Genomic DNA, 27,600 nt, shown 5'->3' with positions numbered 1-27,600 from the left:
ATTTACACAGAGTGCATCGTGAAGTAAAATTCCAACAAAAATGTCTCCGTTGAGTACAGAAGTTCAGTTTCTTTTCTATGCAGCCACACATTTTTGGATAATCAAGAAATCTTATGTTCCTAAAAACAAACTTATTGTTACAGACCACAATATCATGTGTATTACTCTAGAAAGTTGGTTACATTAGCATATATTACACTTTCATAATCTTTATACAAGTAGCATCAAATTTTGTGACGAGAGTGATGTGATCAGTATTACTTACCGAGTGATCCCAATATGACTAAGATGGTTAAGATCCAAACAAGTACTCTAGAGATGTACCTGATAATAACCATTAAAATCATTGAAAGCACTGAAAAAGAAAAAAGAAAAATAGAGAAAACATTTACTATATTCTATATGATAGGTCAAGAATTAATTCTGCATTAACCTTCAATATTTTATATTCATATATGCTAAAAGACTATTACTGAGCTGAAAAAAAAAAAAAAAATCAAAAAACCTAGACGCAAAATTTTTTACTTATTTTGCTGTAGAACACATAAAATGAAAATACTAAAAATGTCCAGCAAAGTTCTAGACCAACCAAGCAGATAAAATTTAGCAACTTCGCAGGAATGCACTACGTAGATAATGTCACTATAGCCCAAATGACTAATATTTTAGGTTAGGGACATGCATTGATTCCTGTTATGATAGTCCAAAAGGTGTGTGAGGTACTTCAGGTGTCTAATGGACTATGAAGATAAATGGTTATTTTAAAAGGTCAAGGTTAATTTACCGTACCTAAACCACAGATAAAAAATACCATAGCTGGACCACAGCTCAAAAATGTCTATCTTCAGGTTTATATTTGCAGTGTACACATAACATATTATTGTATTAAATGACACAAATCAACAAAATATTTAGCTTTAAAGTTTGCATATACATTTTGTGTAAAATATTACTCATTCAGATGCCCCTAATAGTTCCACGATAATATAAATGCAGAAGACCTCTACAAAAAGGACCTAACTCATCAAAGGTATTAAAAGTACAATTAGCATACAGTCACAGACTGGTATGTTAGCAAAACAAAGGCAACATTAAGATAATAAACTAAAGAGACATGCTACTGCTGAGAAGCATAATAATAGATGTCCCTCTATCTGAATTCTGAACTCATCAGCAGCTATATGATGCTATAAATTGCAATGTTTAGGCTTACTGGCCTGATCTAGGGATGTACGGATACTGCAAATGATAGTTTATCAGTATACAGATGACAATGTCAGTAGGTGTTCTAGGTGGCCTCTTGTATCAGACATTACTACTGGCATGCAACTACAGTATTGATTTTACCTCATGGCTTTAATATGAAATGCTCAATGCCCAGTGTATACAAGCGGGGAAATAAATGTCATTGTGTGTGAAGATGCAATCAAGCAAAAACTACTCTGTAATTGAGAAATGCACAAATACCATTTTATTCCACAAAGACAACTTTGCCCAAGCTTTTAAAGAATAGTAATGACCTTCTGTTCTACCTTACTTAAAATACCTTGTAATAAAAAGCAATGAAACTTTGTAACACACAGAAGCAGCTGAAAGAATAATGCCAACTCTAGTAGGGGACATTCAAAATCATAAAAGGTAGTTTGTCAGTAAAAATCATAGCAATATAAATTAAATTACCTTATCCACATACAACTGTGCCTAATCCTTCCAGCTATAATACTAGATACTTATACCACTTTTACACCAAAGATGCTGGGTTACACCTGGGTTTTTGGACTCGGCTCCAACCAGGATGCGAAATTGTTCGTTGTCCCCACCGGCATAATGCTGGGCAGGTGACGCTGGCAAAGGTGGGCCCTGGTGCAGCACTTGGAGAGGACATCCATTTCCAAGCACTGGGAAAGCTTCTGGGCTGCCCCCAGCCTCCGTCCATAAGGTGAATGGATACTGCACACAGGCATCCATTCACCACCTCCCCGGCTCCACTGCTGTCTACATAGTACAGACGGTTGGGAGGATGGGCTCCCTTCATTGGTGGGAAAAAGTCCCTGGTTGGATGACCCAGGTTACCCGTTTACACTGCCCCCAACTCTGGTTATGGCCCGTTTCTGACCCTAAGAATTTCCTGGGTTAGATTGCTGGGTAGCAGGACCTGGGATATTTTTTAGGGCCCCATTTACACCAAGCCCGACCCACAGTGGCGCGGCAATAACCAGGGTTGAGGCTATGGTATAAAAGGATTATATTTACTAAGAGTTCTATTTAACATGGGATGTTGTGCATAGCAACCAAATTCTACTACCGGTTGAGTATCCCCCATCCAAAATGCTCGGAACCCGAAACATTTTGGTAATGGATTATTCCATATTTAAATGAGGTATCTTGCATTTATGTTGTATTAACAGATCAAATACATGAAATACAAAAAAATATATTTTATTTGTGCATAAATAAGGTTTCAAAACATATAACAAAGTTTGTGTACTATCTCAGGCACTGAATTTGAATGCCAAGCAATAATTTTCTTGCTCATATTTAGTCCCAGTTACAGATCATGTCCCCAGTAGTGCCAGTTACAGATCATGTCCCCAGTAGTGCCAGTTAGATGTCCCCAGTAGTGCCAGTTACATATGTCCCAAGTAGTGCTTTTTAGCAAAACAAAAGTACATTCCTGAAAAAATGGTTTTCAGAATACAGTAATTTGGATGCCAGATATTTGGATAAGGGATACTCAACCTGTACCTATTTAGCACCTTCTAGAAGGTAATATATAGAATCTGACACACACACGCACAGTATATGTGAAATTGATAGGTTATGATTATTTTAGACTCCAGTAACAAAGGCTATGGTGAAGAGCTCTAGCTAGGATCCTTGTGTACAAACAGTGGCCTTACAAAAGGAAATTGGTGGTCAATGTGACCGTGGTTTGAAGCAGACAGTATTGTAGAAATAACTCTAAGGGCTATTGTGAAATATATTTTTGCACTAAAATCATTTTTATTTAATACTCCCTTGCCAATAACAGTACTTAAGTAATCACCAGGGACCCACCACAATTACCTATAACTAGCACCCAGCCTACTAGGCCAGAGCCACACACACACACCACACAATGCTCAGTCTTGTCTGCAGCTAGCTAAAGTAAAAGCATGCCTTAAGGAAACCAAAATATACTGCGTGAGTAATGCTCTGTGTTTTATAAGTCCCTGAACCTGACACCCTAGGCCTCAACCATAGGTCCTATGGATGCAGATCTCACTAGCTATCCTTATTTAACTTTAACGAAGGCTTGAAAACAAGTAGTACGTATTATTTAAGGCACAAAAAACATCGTAAAACTGAGTGTACTAAGCATATTATAATAAACACTTGTGACAAGCTAAAATGCCCCTGCCCTAAAATCAAAAACGTAGCTTCACTTTGACAGAAATCAAAAAAAGACTACTTATATTCCAAAGTAAAAATCGAGTTGACTTTGCAGGACTTCATGTTGGGATTCCACTGCACATGCCATATTGTTTTATTAATAATACATCTGAAGGCACCAAATAACTATACCCAATAGGGAAAACCCTTTCTACTGACTAGAGTTGGATTGCAGCCAAGAATACCAGTAGTTCTGAAGTTTATGGCATTTTTTTGTCTAATGACATTGGTGCCTGCAGGACATCATTCAGAGCTAATGTTCCACTTACACCGCAAGAGAGATTTTCTTTGCTAGCAGAATACAGAGCAGTTTAAAAAAAATATATATATATTTTTTAGAAAAAGCATTTGGATGCTGCGTTTTGATCTCTACCACCATTCTTGAGCCGAACAAACAGTCATGGATTTTAAAATATTTTTTAAGCATTTTTAATAAAAATTAAAAAAGATTTGGTACTTGTGTATTTTGGCGGCGCCCATCGCATCGCATACCATAACGCATACGATGGTATGCGATGCGACGCGATATCGTACGACGGTGCACGATGGCATACAATTTTGAAATTGTATGCCATTGTACATGGCATACGATGCCATACGATGCGATGCGATTAAACATTGTATAAGCACCCTAATGGGTGCTTACAATGTTAAATGCACCCCCACACTATAAACGTGAACCCGAAGCGTGGCGAGCGCAGCGAGCCCGCGAGGGGCGGCGGTACGCGTCCTACGACCTTTTCATACCCCCACTATCCACGTCGGCGTGGTGTTGAGAATAGAATAGTGTGGTGAGCGCAGCGAGCCACCAAGCCTGAAGCGTGGCGATCGCAGCGAGCCCCGCGAGGGGACGCGGATACCGGTGAAGCCCGCGAAGGGACGCGTTTACCTGTGAAGGTATCCGCGTCCCCTCACGGGGCTCGCTGCGCTCGCCACGCTTCGGGCTTGGTGGCTCGCAGCGCTCGCCACACTATTCTATTCTCAACTCCACGCCGACGTGGATAGTGGGGGTATGAAAAGGTCGTAGGACGCGTACCGCTGCGCTCGCCACGCTTCGGGTTCACGTTTATAGTGGGGGGGTGGCGTGGGGGTGCATTTAACATTGTAAGCACCTATTAGGGTGCTCAAAAGCACCCTTTAGGGTGCTTATACGATTTTTGATCGTAAAGGGGTCAAAATCGCGTCGCATCGTATGCCATCGGGTGCATGGCATACGATGCGATGCGTTCATCGTACAACGGACATCGGGGGCGCCGCCAAAATACACAAGTACCAAAGATTTTAATTAATTCCTGTTGTTCTGCATATCACATTCTTCATTCAACATTATAAGGTGTGACTCAATAAGGTGGTGGTACCATTAGCGCTCTCTATTCTTTTCCATTTTGTACTTTTGTGTTTCCCACCAACAGGGAGGATTTCTATAGAGAAGCTGCTTGTATCTAATAGGTGCGCTTTGGGTCACTCGTGTGATTATATATATATATATATATATATATATATATATATATATATATATATATATATATATATATATATATATATATATATATATATATATCTAAAAAAAAATTGTCAAACACACGCTCACATTCTAAAATGTTATCTTCAAAACAAGCATTTTATTTACTATAATTAACACTATTTAATTGGCCTGTGAAGAAATGCAAGCCAAAAACTCGCTTTGAGACAGGTATTGAGAAATCGCCTGACTTGGTTTAGGGACAAAGTAAGAATAATATACAGTAGAAAACATTCTCGTAAATGTTCAGCTTAGAAATTAGATAGTTTCACCTCACACAAATGTGAATGTTTAAAGTGCTCTTCAAGCCTACTAGATCAGCGCAAGCTAACAGGAAGCTAGCATCTGAACACAATTTTAATATTTTGTCACAAATACATATCAAACAGGGCATAAAAAAGGTAGCCTTAGCACTCATCCATGCTAAATGTTAAACTGATAAACCCCCCAAAAAGCGCTGAGGCGGACTGTTATTGACACACCCAGTCTGAGTTTCCTCTTAAAACATGCAATGAGATGTATAAAACGCAAAATGCAATACATGCAAATAAGACACAACTAGCATAACATGTGGTATAGAAAAAGGCACTGTTGAAAAAAAGAAAGTGATCTATAAGAGACAGCTAATGAAAGTTGGTGTGCGAGGACATAACTTTTTCTTAAAACAAAACTAAATATATAAAATAGTTACCGAACTGATAACATGGAAATTGTGCACACAATCTGGGAGAATTGCAGTGATTTTGAAATGATCTGTAAACATGCTTAAGAATGCAACAAAGTGCTTAGTGAATAAAACAAACAAAAAAAAAATTGCACATTTTCACATATCCCACTTCAGAATAGCCCATGAAGTAACAAATAAATTTGTTAAGTCTCCTAAAAACAGAGCTACACAATTAAGTCTAATAATTAGAAAAACCGTTACCTAGTGACAAAAAGCAAAGTCCAATAATAATTTCTTTGCTGGTCATTACTCCACTAATCAGCCTGTGTAGGACACTATTGTCACTGACAAAAGTGATCAGGGCTTCTGCAAACTTGGCATAGCAGGAAATGTTCACAGGAGCACAGCGATGGAAGAATGGAATAGGTGCACTGGTGACACAAGGAGAAAAAAAAACAAAAAAGAAAAAAAAAATTACTCCTACCGAAATATAAAATAAAAAAAACGTCACATCAACACACAAATGGAAAAGGTGAATGGAAGCCACATTCCTGACTGTAATAATATCAAGATATTGTGGTCAATAGTCTATGATCTCTATTCAAAGCAATAAGGAAGGAAATTAGGGGAGGAAAATGGCGGGTGGCAGTCGATAATGTTGTCAATGGGACCGAATGGATGTGAAAGCCAAGACTAAAACAGTCACAAAAAGGGAGGAGTGCAATTTAGAGGAACTGGTGGTTGACCATAAATGGTTGGAGTCATATAAAAATAATTATACAATAAGAAATGAGACTTGCTTCCCAGTATCTTCCATGCATCAATTTGTTCTTCTACAAAATTTCACCAAGTCATAAAGCTCATGCTTGTTATTTTTCTTTTACATTGTCTACTTACCTTTATTGTGCATGGCAAAATAGCTCATGTATTATTGCAGTAAATCCTCCTGTACAAATAATACTATGTTTAGATAAAATTATTTAACCAATAATAGAGAAGTGTGATAACTACTACTAACTGGTTTAACTACTACTAACTGGTTTCTTTAAAAAAAAATGGAATGCGGATGGTGGGCAATGATTTCACAAAACTCTGTTGCATGGGGACGAAGAGCCCATTTTATTATTATATAGAAAAACTAAGAATTTTATTACGGAAAAGCTAAAACAACTTATAAAACTTCCAGGTACCAAAAACCTGCATTATAATGTAAAACTAAGTAAACTCCAGCTTCTATGAAGTTATATGCATTGCGGATTGCTCACTTACATAACAGGCACACATATGGTTTTGAATATAATATATACAAATGTGTCCAGGGTTTTCAAGCAGATTTTGCCCTTCAGCGATCATAAAGCGAAGTGATGCCAAATCAAGCACACCCACATGCAGGGCAGCTACATTTGCAGGCACGACAACAGCTCTAGCTAGTAGGCTGTACTTGCTATTAATGTCATGACCAGAGGACAAATGTTACTGTATTCAGAAAGCATAAAATAATGACTGCTAACATCTAATTGTGCATATAAAAAAATACTGCAATTCAACAGTCAATATTGAGTAAAACAACCACTGTGATTACGGTGTAAAGGAAATTCCTTAAAATTTTTTATAGTAATACAGTGCTCGATTTCACCAGAAATAACCTCTCCGGAACTATAATCTTCATTCTATCGTTTTTCTGTGTAGAGAGGACCCCACTTTTCAAACATTGACATGCTATGCTGGTCAAGAAAGTTCAAATGTTGTGGTCAATTTCTACTTTATATTATAAAGGGACTAAACATTAGGGTAGGAATAGATCAAGATTCCAATTTTATGACCAAGCACCAACTGATGGAGGGCCATTCCACTACCCCATTAATACATTAAAACTGATTTTTTTTCCAATTTCTTTTCAAATGCAACACAAGGAAGCAATTAAACTTAAAAAATGCATATAGCAAGGCTTATTTTTTATCAAAGAAAACAAATCCCTGTTATACCAGACACGATTTCACAAACTTTGGTTGCCATGTACAGGACAAGTTTACCACTGTTAAGAAAACCTACTTGATAATTCAACTCAACTTGTCTACAATGTTAAAAACTGAAAATAAACCAACACAGATAGATACAATCACAACTGTACCTGCAACACCTGGAAATGATTAACACTTGCTTATCCCAAAGTGTTTGAAATATAAAAAAATGTCGGTACTTGTGAGTTATCTGGGCTGCCGATTTTTTGATTGTATGCCTTAAGTTAAGGCATACAATCAGATGCGATGCGATATCGCATCGCATGCGACCATCGGATGCGATGACCCGATTTTTCCATAGGAATCAATGTTAAAATGGACTGAGTCCATTTTAACATGGAATTCAATGGGAAAAAGGGGTCCTTTTCATACCCCTACTATCCAAGTGGGCATGGAGTTGGATATAAACCTGTGGCGAGCGTAGCGAGCCACCGAGACCGAAGCGTGGCGAGCGAAGCGAGCCCCGCGAGGGGACGGTATTCTGTGTCCGCTCGCCACGCTTCGGGCTCGGTGGCTCGCTACGCTCGCCACAGGTTTATATCCAACTCCATGCCCACTTGAATAGTAGGGGTATGAAAAGGACCCCTTTTTCCCATTGAATTCCATGTTAAAATGGACTCAGTCCATTTTAACATTGATTCCTATGGAAAAATCGGGTCATCGCATCCGATGGTCGCATGCGATGCGATGTGCCCGATCCGACCCGATTTAGAAATCGGCAGCCCGGATAACTCACAAGTACCAAAATGTCTCAATGACCTCCTAAACCGGGGCTGGGGAACCTTTGGTCCTCCATCTGTTATTGAACTACACATTCCAGCAGACCCTGCAACACTTTTAGCAGGGCCAAATAGCAAAACTGTAGCAGGGCACACTGGGATGTGTAGTTCAATAACAGCTGAGAGGGCTCCTCATCCCTGTCCTGGAACATACATGACTTGACATCCTCCTTTTTACACAATTTCATTTAGAGAGTCTAACTGTCCTTTGTCACAAGGCATGTTTTAATCACTAAAGCATAATAAAATGTATTTATTAGACAATAATTCCCCTTTCACATCACACAAAATGACTTGGTTCATGCTGGCTTCCTGCCGGTTCGACCTGGTAATTAGTGCGATGTGAAAGGGGGTTAGTAACACGGCAATACGAACCAGGAACAAAGAAAGGTTCTTACCGGTTCGTTGCGGTGCAGTGTGAACCGGTTAATCAGGTGGAGCGGCCTGTTTCCCATTCACACTATGGAGGAGGCAGCGCTTTGAGCAGTGCCAGCAGTAAGCGCTGCCTCATCCCCCACCCCTGATGATGTTCAGCCGCCCCAGCCACATGATGTCAGGGAACTAGCAATATTGCCAGTTCGCTAATGCGATCTGAAGGGACTGCACATGCAGGGTCACACTGGGACTGAACCGTTTCAAAGTCCCGGTGCGACCCTGCATTTGCAGTCTGAACGCAGTATATGACACCCTGCTCATAACATCACTCTTGGCTTTTTTTGTGGTCATTCAACACATGCAGTTAAAAATAGAACCAATTGTTTTTAATGGCCAACTGGCACTTTTACACCATTGTTGTTCCATTCTCTTGTATTTATTAAATGTATCACAAGGGATATAGGGGCAGATGTATTAAGCCTGGAGAAGAGATAAACTGGAGATAAACTGGAGAGAACATGGAAGAGATAACGCACCAGCCAATCAGCTGTATTTGAAATATGACAGTTGGGATCTGATAGGCTGGTGCATTATCTCTTTACACTTTATCTCCAGTTTATCTCTTCACCAGGCTTAATACATCTGCCCCATAATTACTCCACCCAAAAATTAAAATGCTAGTAATCAAATCAATTGTGGGTTTACTTATTTATTGAATTAAAAAAAAAAAAAACCTTCATGAGGCCTTTTGAAGAACACGTTCACATATATTCACTATTGCTCACCTAATCACTTCATTACAAGATTCCAACAATGGAGGGAATACAAATTTGGGAGAGATGGGTGCATAATCTAAAAAAAAAATCTATTTTCAGCCCAGTTCATTTCAAGGCAACTTAGTGACTTTCTGGCCATTGTTTACTGCGTAATTTAGTACCCATTTTCATTTCACTATAACATTTCAAAGGAACTTCTTTTATTATTTATTTACTAAATAAGAAAATTGGTAATGTCAGCTTTCATTTTTCTATTATATGGCTGTCCAAATGCTGGAGTTCCTTTACCCAGCTCATCCTGCATCCTCTAATATTCAACTCCCTTTTGTCATGATGAAATTACAGTTCATTTTCACTGTCAGTATAAACTATTATTATTTCAGTATTTAGATTAATTCAGATCCTAAATGAACATTTTTATTTTTTTTCAGTCTCTCATTTCCTCATTTATTAGAAATAGTAACTAAAAAAAAAAAAAAAAATCAATGTTTCCTATAAATGTTTATTTTTTTTACTTTTAACTTCTACAGATTTACCCCATTCTTTGTATTTAGCTATTTGTGATCTTGTTTATTGATGTGATTGTCTATAACAATTATGTACCTAAAGATGGTGTGTACTAATTTCACGATTAGAGACTTACAAATATTTGTTTATCTTCTTTTAAAATCTCAAGATAGAGAGTAAACTTACTTAGTGGTGTCACTAGTTGGGGGTGCCCACACACAGGTGTCAACCGTCGAGGGATGATACCAAAATGACGGCTCCTGCTCAGTGACAGGAGTCTAATGCTGCACTGCAACAATACCTGCAGCACTGGGCTCCTTTCTCCTGTAGCCAGCACTACACACACAGCACTGCTCAGGGGCAATCCAGCACCACCTGAAGTGATGGAATAGGGGACCTGAGATTTAACCACACCTCATGTTATGAATAGATGCCCCAGTCCCATCTCGGGTGTTAAGGCGACACCTCTAAATGTGCTAAATACTTACAATTATGCTTAAAATGCATGAGATAACTATGTTATCAAACGAAACACAACATGTTTTATTGCAAAGGCAACCTGTGGTTCTTTAGTTATTGCAGATTACGGGAAATCGCTGTCCAGCAACACAGGAGGAGCAACAGGTTGCCCAAGTCTGTGTGTGTTATGCCCTATGATTAGTAAAATGATATAGCAACAATGAAGAGAGGAAATACAGTAGCATGTGAATAACTTGTATTTCAAAGGCAAAGAGTGTGTATTAACCCTTTGAGTGCCAACGTTGCTGTGAGAGATGTGCAAAATATCAGCTAAAAATGCCAGGGCTGTTATCGAGGAATATAAATAACTTTAATAATTGCCTCCAAATGATCTAAAGTGAATTAAATGAAGTGTAGTTAAATATTGCACCCAATAAAAACAGTCGCTGGGAGGTAGGCTGGGATTTTTAGCAAATATTTTGCACCTCTCACAGCAATGTTGGCACTCAAAGGGATACAGCTAGTCATTGAGGCCAAGAGCACAACTTTGAAAAGTATTAAAAGACTAAACACGTCGCTCAGGTCTCTGTATGTGCACCTTAAAGATGAACCAGGTCATTTTTTTGCTTCATTAAGATTTACAGGTGGGCACCCAGAGAGAAACATTTTGAAGCAGAACATAAGGAAATTCCTGTTCTGATTTGGCTATAGCTGTGTTTTTGGGGCATCAGCAGTTTACAGACTGGGAACAGGATGTAATGATGCCAGAGTTTGGTGTCCATGCGTTATGCTGGCCGAACTTGGTGCTTAAAAAAAAACAAAGCCTTGTGAAGGACTGTGCCTTTAAAAAACAAAAAAACAAAACAAAACAAAAAAAAACATCCGACTTCAGCCAGAATCCCGCATGGCCAAAGAAGTTGGGCATAATTACATCCGGACCAGGGTATGTATTACAATACAAAGTGAAGTTATCTTACCAAATATATTTGAGTAAGGTATTAGACACAAACTCATTAATAGGACATGGTTCTTTAGTTTTGTTTCTACTGTTAAGCACCTGGGCAACAATTCCAGTAAAATCTGTAAATACCGAATAAGGATTTGTTTCTTCGAAGGACACTTTTTTATATAGAATACATCCGGTGTTCAAACTGGGTGTGGTATAGCTGCCCGACAGTCGGGAATCTGATGGTCAGTATACAGACTACCGATACTTGTCATGACCCCCATGAGGGAGAATAACCCCTGTCGGGATCCAAACCGTCCTGCATGTAAACATTTGGGATTCTGATGTCTGTGTACTAAACAGACTGTTGGCGGTCATCCGGCACCCTTCAGTCTGCTTACAAAGCACAAAGATATTTCTCAGGTCTTTCGTAACTAATAAATATGAATTTATAAACCAACTTGAGTTTATGCTGCAAATTCACTCGCATGGATGTTTGTTATTGCTCGGTGGATTTAAGATGCACTGAATGTATAGTTATTTTTTCTGTTATTTTCCTTCTAGTTTCTTTCTAGGTCACTAAGCTATAAAATAGTGAAAACCCAAATTCACCCAGTTAGTTTTTATGTGATGCAAAATAGAATAAATACAGACGAAAATTCAGATTTTTATTTTCCACCTGCATAGTTCATTCACAGTCCCTAGAAGTATATTTCTATAAAAAGAAAAAAATCTATATACAGATACAACATATACAGTTTTATTATATGTATAGATATGGGGCAGTACAGAGATGCACACTCACACTTAGAATTCTCTTTCTAAGAGGTCTTTATTGATTTTAAATTTTTTACCTAGAAATTACAAATTATGCAAAATATACTGATCAAAGGTTTGGGGTCACTTAGTAATGTCCTTAGTTTTTAAAGATTTTTTTTTTTTTAAATGAAGATAACATTAAATTGATCAAAAATACTCTATACATTGTTAATATGGTAAATGACTATATTGAGAAAACGTCTGGTTTTTACACGAATATCTACATAGGTGTATAGAGGTCCATTTCCTGCAATCATTGCTCCAGTGTTGTAATGATACATTGGGTCTGCTAATTGCGTTATTAGACTAATGCATGATTAGAAAATACTTCTGCAATTATGTTAGCACAGCTGAAAATGGGTTTGCTCATTAGAGAAGATATAAAATCTTGGCCTTCCTTTGAGCATCACATTTTTGGGTTCGATTATACTCTCAAAATGGCGAGAAAAGGAGAACTTCCATTTGAAACTCAACGTCTGAACATTTCCTACAATGATGTGTACTACTCCCTTCATAAAACAGCACAAACAGGCTGTAACCAGAAGTGGGAGTCCCCGGCGCACAACTGTGCAAGAAGACAAGTATATTAGAGTCTCTAGTTTGAGAAATGGTCCTCACAGGTCCTAAACTGGCAGCTTAATTGAATGGCACCCTTAAAAATGCCAGTGTCAACGTCTACAGTGAAGAGGTGACTCTGGGATGCTGGCCTTATAAGCAGAATGGCAAAGAAAAAGCCATATCTGAGACTGGCCAATAAAAAGAAAAAAGATTAATATGGGCAAAAGAACACATACATTGGGTCGAAGTATGAGGTGTTTGGATCACAAAAAAGAACATTTGTGCAACTCGGAACAAGTGAAAAAGTGGGGAACTTGTACAAGGTGAAGGCTTTTTGTATAAGGAAGGCTATCATTCCATTTTGGACACCATGCCCTACCCTGTGAACAGCGCTCGATAGGAACCAATTTCCTCCTTCAACAGTACAATGATCCAAAGCACACAAGAACTATTTAGGGCAGTGGTTCCCAAACTTTAAAATCACGGCACCCTAGAACATCAGAATTTTATTCACGTCACCCCTAGTCTAAAAGTTTCTTATTCTGTAAAATGATTTGTATGTCATACATGGGTTTATTTATGGGTGAGGGACAGGATTAGCTTCTGTTTGTCCACATATTTTATTATTGGTAGCCCACCAGCAATGTTTTTACCTTTTACAATTACTATAAATAATTTTCAGTACTTATATATGTTAGTTGGGCGCCAATATAGTTACTACGTGCATACCCCCACTATCCATGTCGGAATGGAGTTGATTTTATATAGTGTGGCGAGGGCAGTGAACCACCGAGCCCGAAGCGCGGTGAGCCCCGCGAGGGGACGCGTAAAACTAAGCAAATAGCTTAGTGGGCGCCCAACTACCATATAAGTACAATAATTTCAATTGCCTCTAGCTCACTAATACAAGGCACCCCTGCAAGTGTCCTGAGGCACCCCAGGGAGCCTAGGCACACAGTTTGGGAACCACTGATTTAGGTAATAAGCAGAAAGCTTGTATTCTGTCTAATGGAGTGGCCAGCACAGTCACCAGATCTCAACCCCACTGAGTTGTCAGAGCAGCTGGACCGTATGGTACGCAACAAGTGCTCATCAAGCCAATCCAACTTGTGGGAGGTGCTTGAAGAAGAGTGGGGTGAAATATCTTCAGATTACCTCAACAAATTAACTTTGAATACCAAACAGGGGCGGATTGGCCATTGTATCTACCGGGAACTTTCCCGGGAGGCCGACACTACAGAGAGGCCGCCGCTGCTGAAAGGTGCGCATACGCATGCGCACACTCACACAGTCACGAATGAAGAGTGACAGCCTAGGACTGAGGCCGGGGCTGCTCAGCCGCTCAGCGGCAGGAGGCCTCGCACAGGGTGTGGCCCGACATCCTCATTGGTGGGTGGCTGCCGTTCGTCATAGATAGTTGCCAGCCTCCCCCCGCCCGATATATCGAATGCTGTTTCCGATAACAGAGCGGAGTAACAGTGAGCTTGCATTGAGCTGCAGATACAGCCACTGACAGGCAGGGGGAGCACCTCTCAGACTGATGACGTCAGCCTGAGAGGGAAGAGAGAGACGAGGAGCAGCAGCGCTGTGGCCGGGCTGCAGCATTCAGAAAAAAACATGTAAGTCACACTGTGGGCTCTGGGGATGCCAACACTGGTTGGCAACCCTGTTAGGGAATGATCAAAGCACACTGGTGGTGGGGGGCGCCGGGGGTGGGGTGGGGGGGGGCAGGGAGGGAGGGGAGAGAGAGATTCTGTGTGTATATGTTCCATGCCTGCATATGGGGGGGAAGGGGGTCTGTGACTGCATTAGGACAGACAGGCTCACTGTGACAACTCAGCTCCCCCATAGGCAGACATGTGACATATTCAGACCCCCCCCCCCCCCAGAGGCAGACATATCAGACATGTTCAGATTCTGAATATGTCTAAAATGTCTGCCTATGGGGTGGGGGGAGAATGAGCTGTGCTGGAGGGATGTGACATGTCTGTCTATAGGGGCTGTGCTGGAGGGGTATGTGACATGTCTGCCTATGGGGTGGGGGGCTGTGCTGGAGGGCCTGGGGCATGTGAATATATGAGTCTGCATATTTGTGGGGGGCTGTGCTGGAGGGGGATCTTGAGGGACTAAGTAAAAACCGGACCCGGATAAGACACCGGAACGCCGGACCAGACATCAAACTCTGCATTCCGGAGCTTATAGTGTCTGGTCCGAGGGGTGTCCCATGCGGGGGGTGTCTTGTCCGGGGGGATGCCTGTGATTGCTCACACCAGGGACATGGGGAAGGGGAGATTACAGCCTCCCCTGTGGTCTGGACCGTTCCAGTTTTTATTACACCCCCAGACCATGCGGTGAGGCTGTATTCTCCCCCCTCTCCTCTCCCAGGTGACAGGTGCGAGAGCAGCCTCATCAGATGGAGCACCACCGGACAGGACACCCCCAGACCGGATACTACAAGCTCCGGAAAGCAGAGTTTGATGTCCAGTCCGGCATTCCGGTGTCTTATCCGATTCCGGATTTTACCCATACCCGGATCTTGATTATGTGACATGTCTGCCTATGGGGGTGAGGGATGTACTCAGGCCCGGCGACAGGGAGGGTCAAAGGGTACAGCTGACCCAGGCACCTGCATTCTCAGGGGCCCCAAAGCATGGCTGCGGCGATGATGCATTCAGCCGCCTACACAGCACCCTACTCAGCCGACCGCCCACTCTACCCTCCTGCCGTGCAAGTTCCTTCACCCACCACCCAGCCACACTGTGGGCATTACATGTATAGGCGTCATTACTACTGCGGGCATTATGTGTATAAGTAGTGTTACTACTGCGGGCATTATGTGTATAAGTAGTGTTACTACTGCGGGTGTTATGTGTATAAGTATCGTTACTACTGTGGGCATTATGTGTATAAGTATCGTTACTACTGCAGGCGTTATTTGTATAAGTATCGTTACTACTGCGGGTGTTATGTGTATAAGTATCATTACTACTGTGGGCATTGCGTGTATAAGTATCGTTACTACTGTGGGCGTTATGTGTATAAGTATCGTTACTACTGTGGGCATTATGTGTATAAGTATCGTTACTACTGTGGGCGTTATGTGTATAAGTATCGTTACTACTGCTTGCGTTATGTGTATAAGTTTCATTACTATTGCGGGTGTTCTGTGTATAAGCGTTGTTACTACTGTAGGCATTATGTGTATAAGTATCGTTACTATTGCGGGCATTATGTATACAAGTATCGTTACTACTGCGGGCATTATGTGTATAAGCGTAGTTTCTACTGTGGGCATTGCATGTATAAGTATCATTACTACTGCGGGTGTTATGTGTATAAGCGTTGTTACTACTGTGGGCATTACGTGTATAAGTATCGTTACTACTGCTGGCGTTATGTGTATAAGCGTGGTTACTACTGTGGGCATTATGTGTACAAGTATCGTTACTATTGCGGGCATTATGTGTACAAGTATCGTTACTACTGCGGGCATTATGTGTATAAATATCGTTACTACTGCTGGCGTTATGTGTATAAGTATCGTTACTACTGCTGGCGTTATGTGTATAAGCGTAGTTTCTACTGTGGGCATTGCATGTATAAGTATCGTTACTACTGCGGGTGTTATGTGTATAAGCGTGGTTACTACTGTGGGCATTATGTGTACAAGTATCGTTACTATTGCGGGCATTATGTGTACAAGTATCGTTACTACTGCGGGCATTATGTGTATAAGTATCGTTACTACTGCTGGCGTTATGTGTATAAGTATCGTTACTACTGCTGGCGTTATGTGTATAAGCGTAGTTTCTACTGTGGGCATTGCATGTATAAGTATCGTTACTACTGCGGGTGTTATGTGTATAAGCGTGGTTACTACTGTGGGCATTATGTGTACAAGTATCGTTACTATTGCGGGCATTATGTGTACAAGTATCGTTACTACTGCGGGCATTATGTGTATAAGTATCGTTACTACTGCTGGCGTTATGTGTATAAGTATCGTTACTACTGCTGGCGTTATGTGTATAAGCGTAGTTTCTACTGTGGGCATTGCATGTATAAGTATCGTTACTACTGCGGGTGTTATGTGTATAAGCGTTGTTACTACTGTGTGCGTTACGTGTATAAGTATATGCCCAAATGTTATTTTATATTATTTATTGTTACACAATAAATTGTATATTGGACGTTTATTCTGCTCAATATTTTTTTTCATTGGTCTGTAACCAATTATTTGGAAACCCCCCTTTTAAAATCATGTGTTTGCCACTGCCTATACCTTGTTAGTAAGCAGCGCTGCAGCAGTACACAGCATCAGTGTCTGCTCTGATGTACTGCAGCACTAAATTAGTGATAATAAATAAGTGTGCTGTACGTCCCAATATTTTTATTTCATTTATTTACCATTTTTTAAATACGTTCTTGGAAGTGGCATATTCAATAATATGGGACGAGGAACTTTTGTCACTCCAGCTGTTGTTGAAATACACTTAACAACATGTCAGTTTTGCTATTAAAACTGTTGCAAGGCATGCTGGAATGTGTAGTTCAACAACAGCTGGAGTGCCAAAGGTTCCTCACTCATACTGTATATTCCAAAATGTTTTCCTTTGATAGGGCCTGGGCCAATTATCATTAATGTGGGTGTTAGAGTCAGAGGAGAGTGCAAAATACCTATATGCCCTATATATCCTGTCTCTGCAGATGGGGGCCCCTTCAAAACCTTGCTATGGGGCCCGAAAAAGTTCTAGTTACGGCCTTGGGCTGCCCCTTCCAAAAATGTCTGCTGGTCATAGAGAAGGGCTGCAGCGTATGGCGAGCCGCAGCAACTTCTACTCCCATGTGCCTTTGTGGAGTCAGTCTGTCTTCAGGCACTGAGCAACAGCCACCACCCTCCTATATCCAGTCCCCCCCACAGAACACCGAGCTCAGACCCCAGAGCGGTAATCCCCCTGGGCAACAAGCATGTAACCCCCCCCCCCCCATGGCAAGGAGTATAAATCCCCTGACAGCAATCATGTAATCCCCTGGGAATGAGGATGTATATCCTGGCAACAAGCATGCAACCCCTGACATTGCATATGTAGCCCCTAGTAATGAGCATGTAGGTAAGTGGCACTTATGTGGCATAATATGTGATGAGCATTACAGTGTATGGTATAATGTGTAATGGGCATTATGGCATGTTGTATTGTATGTAAGGGGCATTCTTGTGTGTGGTATAATGGCCCTTATTCGGATCTAATCGCAGTACACATTTGTTCTCAAAATGGCCAAAACCATGTGCACTGCAGGTGGGGCAGATGTAACATGTGCAGAGAGAGTTAGATTTGGGTGGGGTATGTTGAAACTGAAATCTAAATTGCAGTGTAAAAATACAGCAGCCAGTATTTACCGTGCACAGAAACAAAATAACTCACACAAAACCAACAATCTCTGCACATGTTACATCTGCCCCACCTGCAGTGCACATGGGTTTGCCCATTTTGAGAACAAATGTGTACTGCGATCAGATCTGAATAAGGGCCAATGTGTAATAGCATTACAGTGTGCGGTATAATGTGTAATGGGCATCATGGTGTGTGAATGTGTAATGAGCATTACAGTATGTGAATGTGTAAAGGGCACTAGTGTGTAATGGGCTTTAAATTTGAAGTAAACAAAACAAGCCACAATGTGTTTTTTGTGTGTGTGTTTGGGGGCCCAAACCATATTTTTGAACCTGGGCCCACAATTCGCTTGTTCCGCCTCTGGAGGGGCCAGTGCAGTGGATAGCGCTGCTGCATGCGGCGTGGACGGCTGCTGATCGGCAATGGCCTGGAACTCATTTTATTTTATATAACATACATGGCCTGGAGAGGAGGCAGGACAGTAGCCGCTTGGTGAGAGGCCGCATCCAGTAGCAGGCAGGGCACTGTTCGCCGGGGAGTGCACTGGGAGGAGGCGGGGCAGCGGACTCTGGAGTGACAGTCTCACTCTGAGTGTGATTGTATGTGCGTTGGGACGTCATGACGTCACTGCGCACATTACAAGAGGCGCAAACTGTGCTGGGGCAGGGTGGGAGGATCAGAACGGAAGAAGCCTGTGTTGCGCAGCAGTTGGAGTCCTCAGTCGTGGCTCCTGCTCCCCTGAGTCCTGCTCCGAGTCCGCTCACAGCAGCAGAAGATTACTCTCAGCAGTCCAATGGCTGTGGCATCAACTAACTGTGCAATAGCATGAGGGAGGGATGGGATCAATAGGAACAGTGTATGCATGCATGTATGTATTAGAACGGTGTATGTATGTATGAGAGTTGCGGTGTTGTATGTAAAACAGTGGTGTATGTATGTATGAGAGTGGCGGTGTTGTATGTAAGACAGCGGTTTATGTATGAGATTGGTGTATGTATGAATGTATGTATGTATGTATGTATGTATGAGAGTGGAGGAGTATGTATGAGAGCGATGTATATTTTAATACAGGATTACGGTTAAAAAAAAGTCTGCAGTAAGTTGCTTTGTGGACTAGCATTAAAATCATCGGTATCACTAACATCGGTTCTTGTACGGCACTAGCCATAGTGCCGTAGTGTAGTTGTTAGTTGGGCGGGCCGGGGGCCCGGAACCAGCAAGCCTGGCAGGCCATTGTTGCATGTGGTATACTATGTAATGGGTGTGTGACGTGTGATTGGCATTATGGTGTGAAATTTTGGCGAGGGCCTGCGGCGCGCACTATCCCAGTTGTCCCTGCTTTACAAAAATGTGTAAAGCCCTGACATGATGTGTAATGTGCATTACGGGGTGTGGCATTAGTTTTGCCTGTCAACAATTTATCTAAGTATAGTGATGTAATAATCCCGCCTAGTGTTATATTGGCTCCGCCCTTTATTGATTTGTTGCCGCCCACATGAGGCCACTTTCAGAAATTTTCCAGGGCCACTTTTAGTTCCCAATCCGCCCCTGATACCAAAGGTCTGCAATGCTGTAATTGCTGCAAAAGGAGCATTCTTTGACAAACGCAAAGTTTGAAGGACAAAATTATTATTTCAAATAAAATTCATTTCCAACCTTGCCAATGACTTGACTATATGTTCTATTAATTTTGCAACTCATTTGCAGTTCTTATGTACAACATCAAAAGTTTGGGGTCACCCTGATAATTTGAACAGTAACATGGATATAGAGAATATAAATATATATATTTCACTAAGTAACCTTACCAAACAGCTTTCCTCACACACTTTTTATTTTTTTATTTCTTTAACTGGGAAATGAGGATTCAGTGCAGAATGGTAACAAAATTTGTAGAACTGAACCAGTTGCTTAATGTCAGGGAAGTTTCCACTCTTCCTACATGGTAAAGGAGATACCTTGGTTACCTACCTTTCTGGCACTGGAAGCTTTGGGCACAAATACGATGCTCTGTTATCCGTAGTGTACTGGTTAGGGGGCAGTGCATAATCACAAAGTTGTGATCCTGTGGGAGTAAAAAAAATGTACATTGCGTTTATTGTGACAATACGTTCAATTACATTTTTTATGAACACGGGTAGAAGGTATACATTTATACAATGGTTCTATATTGTAGTCATCGATGAATTCATCATTACTCCTGTTATTTTGTTAAGACTTCACAATAGACAATGTTTTTAAATAAAATCCGAAGCATGTGGTTTGGTAGAGGTGCAACTCAGAACTACAATGGCCTCAAATTGCCACTAATGTGCTGTTAAATGTTTATATCTGTTGTTCTTTGGAAGTGCTGGCTTTTAATTTTTTTTTTTTTTATTTGAGTACTTATTACTCTGGCTACATGATACTGACAAAAAAAAGCAGATATTGGATGTGTTGCTATGTTTAATCACATTATGACTGTTTTCACCATGTTATTAAATGCTTACTGCACCAGTTAAGTATACATTTTATTTTAAAGCTACATTACCATCTAGAACAGGGGTGGGGAAACCTTTTGGGGTCCAAGTGCCATTTGCATTGAGGCACAATGCCTCGGGGGCCAAAAAAAAATTATTATTTAAATTACAAATCGTCCTGCAGCAGCCGTCCCACGCTCTGGCGGCTGCCGCAGTTTACCAGTCGCTAGTCTGTGTGGTCCGGCGGCTGTGCAGGGAGTCTCATACAGGGTAAATCTCGCAAGAGGTCGGTAGCTCTCCCGAGATTTCCACTGTACTTGACTCGCTGTACAGCCGTTGGGCGAGTCACAAAGACAGTCTCCGGGGGCCGTATACGTCCCGCGGCCCGGAGGTTCCCCACCGCTGATCTAGAAAATGATTATGCCCATCTGCCTAGCCTTCATTTCACTCTATTTGAACGAAATTGGGGCTTATGATTTGTCCTACCTTAACCCCTTCCTGACAGAGCCAGTTTTTGCGTTCCTGACAGAGCCATTTTTTTCAAATCTGACATGTTTCACTTAAGTGGGGATAACTTTTTTTTGCTTTTACTTATCCCAGTGATTTTGAGATTGTTTTCTCGTGACACATTGTACTTCAAGTTAGTGGTAAATTTGGGTCGATACAGTCTGTGTTTTTTTGTGAAAAATACCAAAATGTCGTGAAAAAATGGAAAATTTTGCAATTTGCAAAATGTCACATTTTCTGCTTGTGAGACAAATAAACATACCACTCAAAATAGTTAATAACTAACAAAGACCATATGTCTACTTTATGTTGCAATCATTATTTCAACCTCCTTTTCATTTTTTTGGACACTAGGAGGCTTCAAATATGAATAGCAAATTCTCAAATTTTCAAGAAAATTTCAAACTCTGATTTTTTTAGGGACCAGGTCAGTTATGATGTGACTTTGAGTGACTTGTATGTGAGACACCCCCATAAATTATGCCATTTCAAAAACTGCACCCCTCACAGTATTCAAAACAGCATTTTGGAAGTTTGTTAACCCTTTAGGTGTTTCACAGGAATTAAAAGAAAGTGTAGGTGAAATTTCAAAATTTCATTTTTTTTGCAGATTTGCAATTTTAATACATTTTTCTAAGGAACACAGTAGATTTTACTAGAGAAATGTGACTAAAAATTGATTCCCCCAATTCTTTGGTTTTCATAAATATCCTATATGTGGCCCTAGTGTGCACGGTGACCAAACCACAGGCTTCATAATAGAAGGAGCACCTACTTGATTTTGGAGCCTCCTTTTTATGAGATTATTTTTTAGGCACAATGTAGGTTTCTAGGCACCATAAGATGCTAAAAGTTAGGTACCCCCCCACAAGTGACCCCATTTTGCAAACTACACCCTTCAGGGAATTCATCTAGGGGTATAGTGTACATTTCAAACCCCCAGGGGTTTCACCAATTGTGGTACAACTGGGCAGTGAAAATGAAAAAAATTAATTTTTCATTTTCACAGCTCAGTTGTATCAAAATTGGTGAAACCCCGGGGGGTTTGAAATGTACACTATACCCCTTGATGAATTCCCTGAAGGGTGTAGTTTGCAAAATGGGGTCACTTGTGGGGGGTTCCACTGTATGGGTGTTTCGGGGGTCATTCAACCAGAATCTGTGCTGCAAAATCCAAAAATCACTCCTTCCCTTCTGAGTCCTGCCATGCACCCAACTGGTATTTTTTGGTCACACATGAGGCATTGCCGTACTCGGGAGAAATTGGGGCACAGATTTTGGGGTGCTTTGTCTCCTTCATTCCTTGTGAAAATGAAAAATTTTGAGCCAGATCTGCATTTTTGTGTAAAAAAAAATGTAATTTTTTACAGAAAAATGCAGTTCTGGCTCAAAATTTTTTATTTTCACAAGGAATGAAGGACACAAAGCACCCCAAAATCTGTGCCCCAATTTCTCCTGAGTACGGCAATGCCTCACGTGTGACCAAAAAATACCAGTTGGGTGCATGGCAGGACTCAGAAGGGAAGGAGTGATTTTTGGTGGTGGAATGAATGGTGGGTGCTATGTCGCATTAGCAAGACCCCCGAAGCACCAATACAGTGGAACCCCCCCACAAGTGACCCCATTTTAGTCACCAGCTTTGGGAGGGGGGCTGGCGCTGCGGCTGGCGGGGGGTGGGAGGGGTGCTGGCGCTGCGGCAGCCGGGTGGGTGGGAGGGAGGGGGGCTGCCGGGTGGGAGGGGGGCTGGCGATCGGTGGTAATCGGTGCGGTATATACACACACACACACACATATATATATATGTGTATATATATATATATATATATATATATATATATATATATATATATACATACATATATATACACACACACACATATATATATATATATATATATATATATATATATATATATAAAAATATATTTTTCAGTGCATATATTTCATTTTTTACTTTTTCTGCAGCTTGATGCTGCTGCTGCTGCTGCTGCGGGGGGGAGGGGGGAGGAGGGCAGCGCTGCGTGCGCTCCAGACGCTCCGGGGGAGCCGGGGGAGCTGCTGCTGCTGCCGGGTGAGTGCCCGGCGGTTTCGACGGGGGGCTGCACATCGGTGGTGATCGGTGCTGTACTTGACAGCACCGATCACCACCGATCCCTGTGTTACCGAGCGGCTTAGCCGCCGGTAACACAGGAAACGCTGTGAATGGCTGTTCAGATTTGAACAGCCAATCACAGCGATCGCCGACCGGGGGGGGCACCCCTGCCCCCCCTGGGCGGCGAGGGGGGATGTCTGCTGTCAGGGACAGCAGACATCACCTAACTGTCACTGCGTCTCTAGACGCAGTGACAGTTAGAAGTCATGACGTACATGTACGTCAAATGTCGGGAAGTCCTTCCCGACCATGACGTACATGTACGTCAAATGTCGGGAAGGGGTTAAAGCATGCAACACTGGTTAAGTTCTGTATTACAAAAAGGGCTGCATATCATAACAGCAATTAGGGAATATACAGGGGCCACTAGAACAAAACACAATCTGCTATCCTATTATCTGGTGTCCTTGAGACACGATACCTGCTGTAACCATAGGTGCTATGGGCAGGGACGCGCTACATATATTTTAGAAGCACCATTCAAAGTACTGGAATGTTGCATTCAGTGTGGCGAGCAACTTCACTTATTACAGGCAGTGTCAGGATGGAGATAATGGGGGGTATGCAATCCAGGATCATGGGTGTCGATCCCTCCCAACAGCCGTGATCCTGGCCTGTTTGCAGTCTGATCGACTGCAGAACTACAAGCGGGATTCAATGTCCCGTCTGCCGTTTAGCGCAAAGGGGGCGTGGCCGGGAAAACTGCCATCGACGATCTGCGGCCGGGATTGCATCAATCCACAGCCGGTATCGGCAGAACTTGCCCGACAGCTTCTAAAGTCGGGCCTATTCTGCTGTGATCCCGCATCAATGCTGTCACTAAAGACAGCACTGAATAGGGAGCCGTGCCATTTCCCCTGTCGGAAATAGCGGCAGCACATTGCATACCCCCCAATGCCTTTTCAGCTGCTCCATCTACTCCATCCCTACCTGCCTCCAGGCCCCTACTCCCCCTGTGTCTCCGTCTCACCTCCAATGTTCCTCCCCTCCCATCATAGCACCTTCTGCCCTTGCCCTATTTTCAACCAAGTGCAGCTGTAAATGTACCCTTATCACATTCCATGCACAGCCTCAGCCATAGTGTGAGCCATCGGTGGATCCGGTCTTCCATATAGTCACTCACTTGTTACAATTAAAGTTTAAGTTTGGCATATTTATAGTAAACATTTTGTGGAAATCACCTGAAATATTAGGATCCCCATGTCATTATTTCCTGAAAGTTTTTCATGCTGCACTTTCCCCATCTGTGGAATCAGGTAGCTGGTGTGGAGGGTCCAGCAGTCAACAATTTAGTAGTGACAATATGAAATTATTTCTTCCCGCCCCAAACAAAATGGTTGTGGCAACCCTGCCGATGGGATCCAGTATTATGCTTCGCATGCCTGAGGTCCGCAAAGTTTAACACCCAATAAGCAGCAGACGGACTGGCAAAAACACATGGGATCGAGGACTTCTCCCTGATTTCAAATATTTCACCTAATCGCAAGTCCATTTTTGGACGATAAAAATAAATCACCAATATGTGTATGTGTGTGTATATATATACACAGGTCGAGTATCCCGTATCCGAGTATCCGTTATCCGAATTATTCCGAAATACGGACATTCCAGAAAGTGAAAAAAAAATTTTTTTTTGCTAAAAACTCACTGGGGACATTTGTAACAGCATCACTGGGGACATGATATGTAACTGGCACTATATATGTGCAAGACAATGATTGCTTGGCATTCAAATTCAGTGCTGAGATAGTACACAAATTTTGTTTCACGTTTTGAAACCTTGTTTTTTGAACAATTAAAATATATTTGTGTGTATTTTATGTGGTAATAAAATATATTTGTGTGTATATTATGTGTTTATACAGCATACATGCAAGATACTTCAAAATACATCATTGAAATATTAAAATATTCCGAAATACGGAATAATCCGTTATCCAAAATTCTCCTGGTCCCGAGCATTTTGGATACTGGATATTCAACCTGTATATATAAATATTTAACAATGGATTGTTTTATTTATGTTCAGTAAAGCTGTATTTACATGACATAGGAGAATCACCAATAGCACACCTCAATGGGTAGTATGTGGAATCCTCGCCCTCACAGGATGGCGAGGATTCCCCCAAACAGCAAGACCCACAGCTACTGCAGGGAACCCGCTGTATTTAGCCGCGAGTCTAGCCGATTCTCCCTCGCTCAAAAAACGGAGTGAGGGGGAATTGGCGTATGAGGGGAGTGAGTTGAATACTGACAGGGCGAGCGGTGATAGCGAGCAGGAAGCCCTGCTCGCTGTCACCGCTAGCCCACGGCATTAAATAGACCCCCCAATATCTTTTTGTATCCATTTAGCTTTTCCTCTACTAACAGAGAGGACATATAGGATTGCTGCTTTTTTATCTCTATCCCACCTCAAAGTAATTTTTGTTGTTGATATATAGAGATATATGAAAAAGATAGATAGATTATATGAGAAAAAGAGACAGAGAGAGAGAGAAAAAAAAGACACAGAGAGAGAAAAAGAGAGAGAGAGAGAGAGAGAGAGAGAGAGAGAGAGAGAGAGAGAGCGCGAGAGAGAGAAACAGACAGACAGAAAGGACAGAGAGAAAGAAATACAGACAAAGAGAGAGAAAGAAAGAGACAGACAGAGAAAGAAAGACAAAGAGAGAAAGACAGAGAGACAGACAGAGAAAGAAGACAGAGAGAGAAAGAAAGAAAGAAAGAAAAAAAAGAGAAAGAAAGAAAAAAAAGAGAAAGAAAGAAAAAAAAGAGAAAGAAAGAAAAAAAAAAAGAGAAAGAAAGAAAAAAAAAGGAGAAAGAAAGAAAAAAAAAGGAGAAAGAAAGAAAAAAAAAGAGAAAGAAGAACAAAAAAGAAAGAAAAAAAGTGTTTGGATGGGGGACAGGAAAAAGGTAAGGTCTGGAGGCCATATCTACAGAAGGATATAAATACATTAGAGAGTGTAAAAAATTAATTACAAAAATGGGTGTGGTACAGGGGTCCGACAGTAGGGATCCCAACAGTCATTAGCCCGACGTCGGGATCCCAACTGGCCGGACTCAGACAGCATGGTGAGCGTAACTAAGCCCCATGCGGGCTCGCTATGCAAGCCACCTATTCTATTCTCCCTCTACGGGGAGGGAAAATAGCAGGAGGCCGTCAGTGTTTTGACAGTCGGGATCCCGTCCGGCACTGGCAGAAACTATATATATATATATATATATATATATATATATATATATATATATATATATATATATATATATATATATATATATATATATATATATATATATATATATATATATATATATACATACATATACATACATACACACACACACACACACACATACATACAGGTTGAGTATCCCCTATCCGAAATGCTCGGGACCACGAGCATTCCGGATAGGGGAATTTTCCGGTTTTTGGAATAACTTTTTTTTAGCCATACTTACCTGTCCCCTGATGGTGTCCGGTGGTCCCTCGGCGTCCGCACAGTCCCCGGGCGTCCACAGCAGGCCTCCGGCATCTTCTCCTGGTCTCCAGCGGTCCCAGGAATGCATTGCGCGAGTGTGCGCGCGCACCGGTGCCGTCACCGGCGCGCGCGCACACTCGCGCAATGCATTCCTGGGGCCGCTGGAGACCCTGGAGAAGATGCCGGAGGCCTGCTGTGGACGCCCTAGGACTTGGTAAGTATGAAAAGAGGATTAGGGGGGTTAAAAAAAAAAAATAGGGGATGCACGGATAGGGTATACTCAACCTGTACACACACACACACACACACTTTGTTTTAGATGTTTGTGTACCACATGCAGTTTCCTCATACCGGGGTCCACGTTCAACCATCCCCACACGGGCAGATTAATCTCGATTAAACACCTACTTACGTGTAATACACCATTCACAGTATCAAATAATCTGTCCGTGTGGGTTATCTTATATAGGCAAAACAGAACGGCCGTTCAAAGAACGGATGGCGGCACACAGATCCTCCATCCGTAAAGCCATCGAAAAAGGTACTAGCGACCAACCGGTCTCTAGACATTTTTTACAGGCTAAACATGGTCTGTCATCACTTAAATACAGGATGATAGACCATGTTCCACTATCAATACGGGGCGGCAACCGGGGCTTACAGCTATTACAATGCGAAGCCCGGTGGATAGCCAAACTAGATACCATAGCCCCCAAGGGCCTGAATGAACACTCAGGGATCAATGTCCTATT

The 27,600-nt window shown here is 41.7% G+C and overlaps 1 protein-coding gene across 1 annotated transcript in view; it reads right to left on the bottom strand.

Annotated features, from left to right (window-relative positions):
• SLC44A1 (solute carrier family 44 member 1) overlaps positions 1-27,600 on the bottom strand; it is a 112,046-nt gene that overhangs the window by 36,717 nt on the left and 47,729 nt on the right. The window contains exons 5-7 of the mRNA XM_083184913.1: positions 20,226-20,319; positions 5,883-6,052; positions 266-355 (exon numbers count right to left, since the gene is read on the bottom strand). Coding sequence (XP_083041039.1) covers positions 266-355; positions 5,883-6,052; positions 20,226-20,319 — 354 coding nt within the window. The remainder of the gene's footprint in view (positions 1-265; positions 356-5,882; positions 6,053-20,225; positions 20,320-27,600) is intronic.

The sequence above is a fragment of the Crinia signifera genome, chromosome 1, assembly GCF_055691185.1.
Source record: "Crinia signifera chromosome 1, ASM5569118v1, whole genome shotgun sequence".
Classification (NCBI taxonomy): Eukaryota; Metazoa; Chordata; class Amphibia; order Anura; family Myobatrachidae; genus Crinia; species Crinia signifera.
Note: the sequence above shows the minus strand (reverse complement) of the source record. Positions and strands in the feature narration are given on the sequence as shown.